Here is an 8793-nt window from a genome sequence, read left to right as displayed (position 1 = left end):
AAAGATCGAAACGTTGGCACGATAAAGAAAATGTTTTTCTGAAACCTACATCACACCAGACCGCATCTCACGATTTCTGAATAATTATCGATTAACGGTCACTAATCACCACACATTTTTAATAAACATTTCAATATCGCGTTTTTCCTCCTCTCGCCTTCATTCCATCACAAGACTCCTCGGCATACTTTTACCATCTGGAAATGTCTCTTTGCTGGAGGGTAGCCAATTCTTAACAGAGGGTTTTTTCAAAATCGTGGAGTGTATCAGGAAGTGATGGACATGCTCTTATTCGTCTTTTGAGGTTATCACATAAATGTCGATGGGGTTCAAGTCTGGAGAACGTACTGGCCAGGGTAACACCTTGATGTTATACTGTTGAAGGTACGTTTCTGTCAATTCTGGTGCGAGCGTGTGGAATGCATGATGTTACAAAATTGCATCCACATTGCGAGTGGCCGTCAAATACCCACCTCGAACAACAACCAACTCTGTGCGACTCTCCGTTGAAATTCCCGCCCGCGCCATCACTGAGCTACGTTGAAAAGGTTGGCTCTGGGAAAAATCACAGACTTCGTACCTTTCGTTTCGCCTTCTCCCCTCTCTTTCAGGCCCACCTGGAGATCGTAGGGCAATTCTGCACTTAAACTTGTAAAAAGTTCAGCAGACCAATCGTCCAAAGATCAATGGCTGTGTTCTCGAGCAAACGCGAGCAGTGTGTTCTGGTCAATTGAGGTCCTCGAGCAGTGCGTTTAGAAATTTGGACACCTCGAATTCCTGGAGCTGATGAATCGCTTGAACAACAGTAAATTGCCGGTTTCGCAAAAGTCAAGTCAAAAAAACGGTCATATCTAACGGCGTCTAGCAGCGTTTCGTAGGGAACTCCGATGGCAATAGCAGCATTCCTGATGGAACGTCCACCATCAATAAATGCCACACCACGCACAACATCCTCAGCCTAAGTGGCATTTTTAAGTTTAAAAATTGACATTAAGAAAACAAAGATGAAAAATAAACAGTTTATTGCTTCAGAATTCAAATGAAACTGAATAAATATTAAATTTCGTAAAAAGTAATCATTCAAAAACAACAACCTTGTTTTGGATTAAGGATTAATTGTGTTTACCTCTAATTGGTATTCCCAATTTAAAACATAACATAAACAAATATTTATTGATAAAAACAATGAGACAAATTAAGGGCAGAATTTTCTTTTACTGAGAAAAAAATCAATTAGTGGAATATTTTGCCTGTTTATAAAACATTATAAAACATAAAACATAAGGAAAAATGTACAAATTTATATTATTTAGACCAGGGGTGCTCAAACTTGAACTGCTGGCGATCTACCTCAATATTTTTAGACTACTTACGATCGACTCTGAGAGGCTGCAAGTGTGTGTGATGCAGGGTTGTCGTACATACACGATACACCCTACCTACCTAGGTAGGGTGTACCGTAGCATATATAGATATTAGCTTTCTGCACAATATAGGTACANAAAATTTTTTTCTTCTCGAGATCTACTCAAAAAGCACTCGCGATCGACTGGTCGATCGCGATCGACCGTTTGAGCACCCCTGATTTAGACTATTCAATCGACCCTGCACCAAAAACACAGGGTTTTCGTATTTTTCTTTTCGCTTCGTTCAACGATTTATTTTATTATTCAACCCTTCTCTAAGGGTTGCTTTCCCTGCTGCGTAGCAATAGAATCCATTCCGTGGCCATTCTGTTTCTTTAAACACCTATTAGCATGGCTACGGTTCACCCAAGGCCATTTTATTCTTCTGCGGTTAGGGTACTTCTTTTATAGAAGAATTCCGTTGACAGATTTAAATAAAAGACAGTACTAAGTTTTTGAGTTACCAGATTCAACCCATTTATACTATAGTTGCTAAAAATATTAAACAAAATGAATAAGAAAGAACAGTGATGTTTAAACTGTCTCTAAAGTATAAAACGACATATTTTATAGTTTTGTTCGCCAGTAGAAGTTTGTTTTACATAAACCCTTCTTTAATGTCATTGTGTTCTGTATTTATTTAAAGGCAAAAATTTATTCTCAAAGATAAAAAACTCGGACGCTTGTATTTATTTGTTTATTTTCTGTAATTACTAGATGTAAAGAATAATAGTTGAATTAAAATGTAAACACAAAGTTCACCTTTATTGTGTTACTAATCCTTTTACACTCTTTAGATTAAAAATGAAAAAAATCCTTTCAATTTCACCCTTTACCTCTGGATGCCTCTGCATCTTGTCGAGGGAATTAATTGTTTTTTTTTAAACTGTTTTTTTTTTTGATGAAACAATCAATTTGAGTAAAAAATTGGGCTGGTGTAACAATATTGCACATTTTGAAAAGGCAGTCAAAATTATTTTTAATCCATTTATGTTTAGAGGTTTATTGACCAAATTACTTATTTGAATCAATTATTTTTTTATGTAAGATCTTGGTTGGGATGAAAAACTTAGTGTCACGAGCGGGATTCGAACCCACGACCTGTCACAATAGCTCAGGTGGTTAGACAGCGGCGTATTGAGCCGAAGGTCGTGGGTTCGAATCCCGCTCGTGACGCTAACTTTTTCATTTTAACCAAATTCTTACATAAAAAGAATAATTAATGAAAATTATTTTGAAGTTTTATAAAATAAAGAAAATTTATTTGAATCATTTTCCATCATAATACATCTTTGCCATCGTGTAACAGACGCTTTTGTTCCGTTAACATACATTTTTTTATTACGACTCACAATAAAGTCTTGGTAGGCGTTTTCAGCGCCAGGCGTATTCTAAAAATTTTATCCCACAAGAAGTGATCAAAATGTCTAAAAAAGTCGAAGTCTGTAGGAGAAAGGTGGGGTGAATACGGAGGGAGCGGTAGGGTTCATATCCTAAGTTCTTAAGTTTCCGCAGGGTTGGCATTGCGACATGTGGCCTGGCATTATGGTGAAGAAGAACCGGCCCCTTACTGTTTATCAATACTGGGCAAAGACGTTGCAGTTTCACGTGCATTTTGCCAATTTCTTGGCAGCATTTGCTTCTGTGATAGGTTCAACATAATTCAGGAAAATATAGTGAACCACCCCCCAGCAGTACACCACCAAACTCACCATAACCTTTTTTGGGTGCAGATTTGGTTTCAGGAAGGGTTTTGGCGCTTCATCCTTGTCCAACCACTGACCAGTACGATACTGCTTCGATTTGTATGGATCATTTTGGTGGCGCAACAGAAGAGACGTGCAAATTTCAAAGCGTCGATTTCTTTGGGCTTTTGTTTTATCCGTGCGGTACTCACTTGTCGAGCTTGTTCACTTTATCAATTTGCTCCCGATGGCGAACAACGGTCGAGTGGTCAACAAAGCTCTTCCGTATTATTTTTCGTTAATTTTCTTCAATCAACGTTTTGAGTTGGTCATCGTCCACAACGTAATGCTTTCCCTTATCGAAATCTCTGAAACCACCGCAGCTCCAGGCTGATGCTTCCCTCCGCCCCAACTGTATTGACGTTACGCGCAGTTTGGGCCGCACTTTGCTCAAGTTTAAAATCGTAAAAATAAATTGGACTAAAATCTAGTTTGTACATATTTAATTTCACAGCCCCTCACTCTTATAAAATTCAATATAAACTAAAATGTTTAGTAAAAAGATAACAGTTAAAAGTATTTATTATAATCCATAAATTAGATTTGAGGATTTAGAATTATTTACATGACAAGCACCTGCGAAAACAAAACAAATTTTCAAAACCTTCATTAATTTTCCACCAAGTACAATTTTAAGTCGAGAAGATCTCGCCCGAGCAGACGCTTTGTACAAAAACGGACCGTCCGTTACATAGCCCAAATCCTGGGTTGTTTAGTGTCATCGAAAGTCTCGATCGAAGGAGAAGGTAATGGTCGACCGCGATGTTCGACGATCGTTTTATTGCTCATAACCATCATTTAACTCCTCGATAGGGTATTCAACTCCAAACAGTTCGAAATTAAGGATAAGCTCTAAAACAGTCTTCAGAAGGCTCCTAGACACTAGACGTCTCATATCGGTTCTCTACCACTGGAGAGGCATCGAGTAGAAATGCGACTACACTCAACGCGCACTTGAACAAGGGAGCTGTTCCCTTCATAAGCGCCGTTTGGTTTGTGGGAATGTACCATGTGTGAGTCCCAGTCTTTTCAAAGACAGTCAGATATGGTATTAGGTGGAATCACCGTACCGAACTGATTATCATCCAGAATGGATCTTTGACTCTAATTGACGAAGTTCTTCTGGAAACTGTGGTCCCATTCGCTCCATTTACCGCATGGAGCTCGAGCCCATTTGTAGGACGTAGGAATTACCACCACGAACTGGCACGTTCTACAGATGAATCCCTTAGAACACTCTCATGGAACATGATAAACAGACTGTTCATGGTTCACCGCCTCCAAAAGCGTGGAATAGCTTCAAACCTCTCTTGTTGAAGAATGGGATTCTGTTTCACAAGACGAAATCAAGAGGATACGTACACGTGTTATCAAGAGCAAAACCAGATAATAACTTGTTCGTTAAATGTTATTGTATCACTAAACGAGTTTACGGTGTTTTGATGATTTTTTTTATGATGTTTTCATAACTAAATATTCTTTATAAAACCCACCAATATCTAACCTCGTTTAATTTGGTTTACATTAAAATATGTAGTTGTAATTTATATAACGATGAAAATACATGTAGTTTGAAATAATCAGCAAAATACGAGTGTCCGCTTTTTTGTCTTTGATAGTATTTAAGTCATTGCTCGTATCAGGTATTTTTTTGTTTATGTCAGGGTATTTATTTTAAAATGTGTACGAAAGGCAAGAAAATAGGTTACAAGTCTTTTGTTCAAAGGGTAAAAGCTTTTACGAAGTAATTCACTTTTTTTTTGCCGGATGATAAAAGTTCCATTTTAATCTAAGCAAGGCAAGCCCTTTGTGATGGGGACATAATTGAGGAAAAGGACAGGACGAGGGGAAAGATAGAGCATCAAATTGCAGATCCGGAGGCAAAGAAAGGCCCTGGATATGTACTTGCACCGCTTAAAGGCAAACAGCAAGACGATTTAGGAAATTAGAATCCCGACTAACTTGTTATAAAGTCTGGTTTTAACTAAATTATCTTGCTAATCATTAGCTTTTAACTTTGTCTTATTGTCACCTTTGTTGTACTACTTCTTTTAAAATTTGTCGTAGCAGATCACCCACAGTATAAGCTGTAAAGAGATAAATTGCAACAGACGGTGTTCAAAAATTTTTCTCTTGGAGTTCCATGTTATTTAAAAGATATACCAACTATGGTAACTTAATAAATTTAGCTCGTAGCGATATAGTTCGTTCTTTGACATTTGCGTGTAGACAGAAAAGACTTGATGAAATGAGCGATCTAAGTCACGAAATTCCGGTGATTTGGGTTCGGATCCCGCTCGTGACACTTGCTTTTTTCATTTCAACCAAGACCTTGGTAAAGATTATAACAATATTTTCAAAAATGAGAAGCTTATTTCAAAGGATAAGCTAATCCCCAACCGCAGGCTCGGGCAGTGCGAGCTGAGCTACGAAAGGACGAGGAAGGACTCTCTCTCAATATTGCTTGAAGGCACCTGCTTTTTTTTATGAAAATGGCAAGGGGGGTGCGTATGTCATAGATCACATATTTTTATTTTTTCAAATCTGAATACATTTTTTTTTTTAAGGTTTTGTTATAACTTATTTGGATCAGGTCCCGATTTTTGTCTTTTCCGTTTAATTTAATTGAGTTTGTGGAACAAATATTTTTTCTTATTTTTATTTTACACTCGCAAGGAAACGAGTTTGCTTCGTGTGAAGGGAAATTCACGATAACGCGAGATAAGATATAGATTAAAAGTATAATTAATTAAAATACTCAATATGTCAATTATGACTTCTCAATACATATATGAATTAGCAACAAAATTAAAGCGTCTATTTTTAAACCTTACTGGACATTTGAAGTTTTCATTTACATGACTACTGACTTGTTTAATTAATTAACTCTCTGTTCGATGGGACAAGTCACATGAATTGATTTTTCCCCTTCTTTATCCGTCAATTGGTCCTTTTATCTTTTCAACGCTCTTTAATCAAGTTGGTTGCCTATTTGGTCCGAATACACAGAACAAATAAGAACAATGGTAACGTTATAACACGATATAAATAAACAAAACAAAGTTTCATAGTAGGATTCGTAAAATTCTTTAAATCGCAAGTAACATTTAATTACAATTTAAAAACTACAACTTACGGCCAGAGGAAATTCTGTTTTGAAGAAGCTCTCTTCAAACCAGTCCAGACGAAGTTGACCACGTCCAGCTCTTTAAGGTAGGCTCTGGCGGCATCAAATTCGCTACTGGAATCAACTGAAACAGAACAATCATCAGTGAAAATTTGTTTAAAAGGCACGGCATGTAGAGAAAAGTTGCTCGATGAGTCCCACTTAAACGAAAGATGTCAATTCCTTGGTTCCATATAGAGAGCGAATAGGTCTATGTAAGAATTGTGTGTTTTTAAGCCCACTGCTTCGCTTTTTTATGGATATTTATGTACGTTGCTCTTTTTAAAAGAGATGTAACTCGTATTTTGTGCGATTGTATTTATTAGTGGGAATGTGTAAGGTGTGAGGGCTGATGTATGTGTAAAGGGTGATGGATGATTGAGTACTCTAAATTCCTACTTGAATGAATGTTATTTAAGTTGGAAAAATTGTATTGGATTGTGAGTCTGTTTAGGTTAAACAACTGGATGCGTTGGGGGCTGAAATGACCTAGTTGTCGATAGTCCTGGAGCCTAACTTCCTTGGGCAGAACGGACAAAACCCAGGTCTGACTCCATACCTCCAATAATACTGGAAGTATTGTGAAATTTCTCTGTGTTGTATGCGGGGATGAAAAAACAGTAATTTGGTCGTGGTGGTTTTTTTGCCTTGGTTGTGCTGGCCAGTCAGACGCGTTTCGGCATCTTCAGTAATGACTTCGAATCTTCCCTGGCCTCAAAGCGCTTCTCAAAGGTTGTTTTAATAAAGCAAAGTACAAAGCTTTCACAGGATATTGTTTAAATCATCCAGACTTGTGCAGATTAACAGAGACATATGCTACTCAAGAGTAGCACGTACTGATTGGATGTTACAATCCCTTTCAAGACTTAACAAAAGATCATGTAAATCACTGACTAACTTAGTTACTCTTGATTAGTTTGCAATAGCATCGTTAAACATGTCTAGATTATAAATTGAAACTTTAAGTTCCACAACGAATCCAGAAATTCCCACCTAAAGCTCTCAGAAAAATCCTAAATGCTTTCTATTTATCCAATGAAACAATCCACAATAACTTTCATATCTTCACCATAGCAAGTTCCACAATTCATTTCAGGTCAACCTTATCCCACTCATCCAAAACTTTTCGTCCCTCTGAATCTCCTCCCAAACCCAGTGAGGTTGCGTATTGGCTCAGACTTCAAACATCTCCTGCTCAGTGATGATAGTGGAACTGAATAAAGTGAAATGTAGCGCATTATAATTTGGAGTTGGTGGTGGTTGTTGGTCTGCGAGTCGACACATGTTAAACAGATAGGCATTTAATCACTCTTCGGAGATGTCCAGTTCCTCACTGAAGATGGCGTAAAGCCGAAACGCGTTTGAAGACGCTTAAGACTCCTAGAGAATAGACAGGCCAAGAAAAGTGACCATGTTCTGATCAGAGTATCATAATTGGAATGCTACCATGCTAATTGTTTTATTTTGTTTGTTTCACTTTATCTCTCTATTGCTTGTCCTGAGTGTTCATTCAATTTAAAAAAAAAATTAAAAAATAGTTAGGGCTGACATACAATTTGATTTTGTTTTGACTCGGAATTTAAATTCTATTATATTCTTCCAGCTAATGAAAAGTTGATAACCTATTTTTTGGTTATGTTTATAATTTAATTGTAAATTGGCTCTTATTGACAAATATTTTGTTTTCAAAACTTGTACTATTAAAATAAAATCTTCATATTTATTATTTTTGTCTGTAATAGGGTTTATTATTTTAACACCTAAAATATAATATATAAGAAACAACAAAATAACGTGTACCAGCAGGTGGTGGTGGTAACAACCCAAAGCTTCCAACAAGCGAACCATCAATTTTTAATGGAGCAAGCCAATTAAGGGAAATTTTCACTCGACGTAATTTCGAACAAAGCCGGAGCAGCTTCTCTCAAATCGGTTATCGATGTTATTCTAATGAAAGTGGGAGTGAAAAGGTTTGGCTTAGAAATTTCGATGTTTTCCTGTCCCTTCGAATACTGGAGGCCGTTGCAGTTTACTTCCACTGTATGGAACGATTCAAAGCTCCTCTATTATTCAGGATATTTTCATTTTCTCTGAAATCCCAGATCATTAATGATTTTAGTCGTAAAATATCAAACTTATGTTGGTTTTAACTATTTCTTTTTCAGGAACTTTACTGTGAGGGACGCTCTCCTAAAATCATCCTAATCAAATTCTAAAAAAACATGTTGATACTATCTTTCTAGCCTACAGAAGCATTTCGACCTTTAAAAAATCAATCAGAGAAGAAAAGCAAGAAATACTCATAGAAAAGAAAAAATACTTCATTAAAAAAGGTGCTTCTCTTGAGCGCCAACAGTGTTGTTCAGGTCTCTTCCTAGGCGTAACCCAGGCTTTCGATCGGCTATGCCACCCGGGTTTACTGTGTAAACTCAAGAAGATTTATTTTCTAGACCAAAAAAGTCTAACATAACATCTA

The 8793-nt window shown here is 37.0% G+C and overlaps 1 protein-coding gene across 3 annotated transcripts in view; it reads right to left on the bottom strand.

Moving 5' to 3' along the window:
* LOC112127555 overlaps positions 1-8793 on the bottom strand; it is a 215320-nt gene that overhangs the window by 6463 nt on the left and 200064 nt on the right. For all 3 annotated transcript variants that reach the window (XM_024228669.1, XM_024228667.1, XM_024228668.1), the window contains one exon: positions 6288-6402. In XM_024228669.1, coding sequence (XP_024084437.1) covers positions 6288-6402 — 115 coding nt within the window. The remainder of the gene's footprint in view (positions 1-6287; positions 6403-8793) is intronic.

Source organism: Cimex lectularius, unplaced genomic scaffold (genome assembly GCF_000648675.2).
Source record: "Cimex lectularius strain Harlan isolate CLEC.00 unplaced genomic scaffold, Clec_2.1 scaffold226, whole genome shotgun sequence".
NCBI classification, from domain to species: Eukaryota; Metazoa; Arthropoda; class Insecta; order Hemiptera; family Cimicidae; genus Cimex; species Cimex lectularius.
The sequence above is the reverse complement of the archived record's forward strand: the minus strand, read 5'-3'. Positions and strand labels throughout refer to the sequence as shown.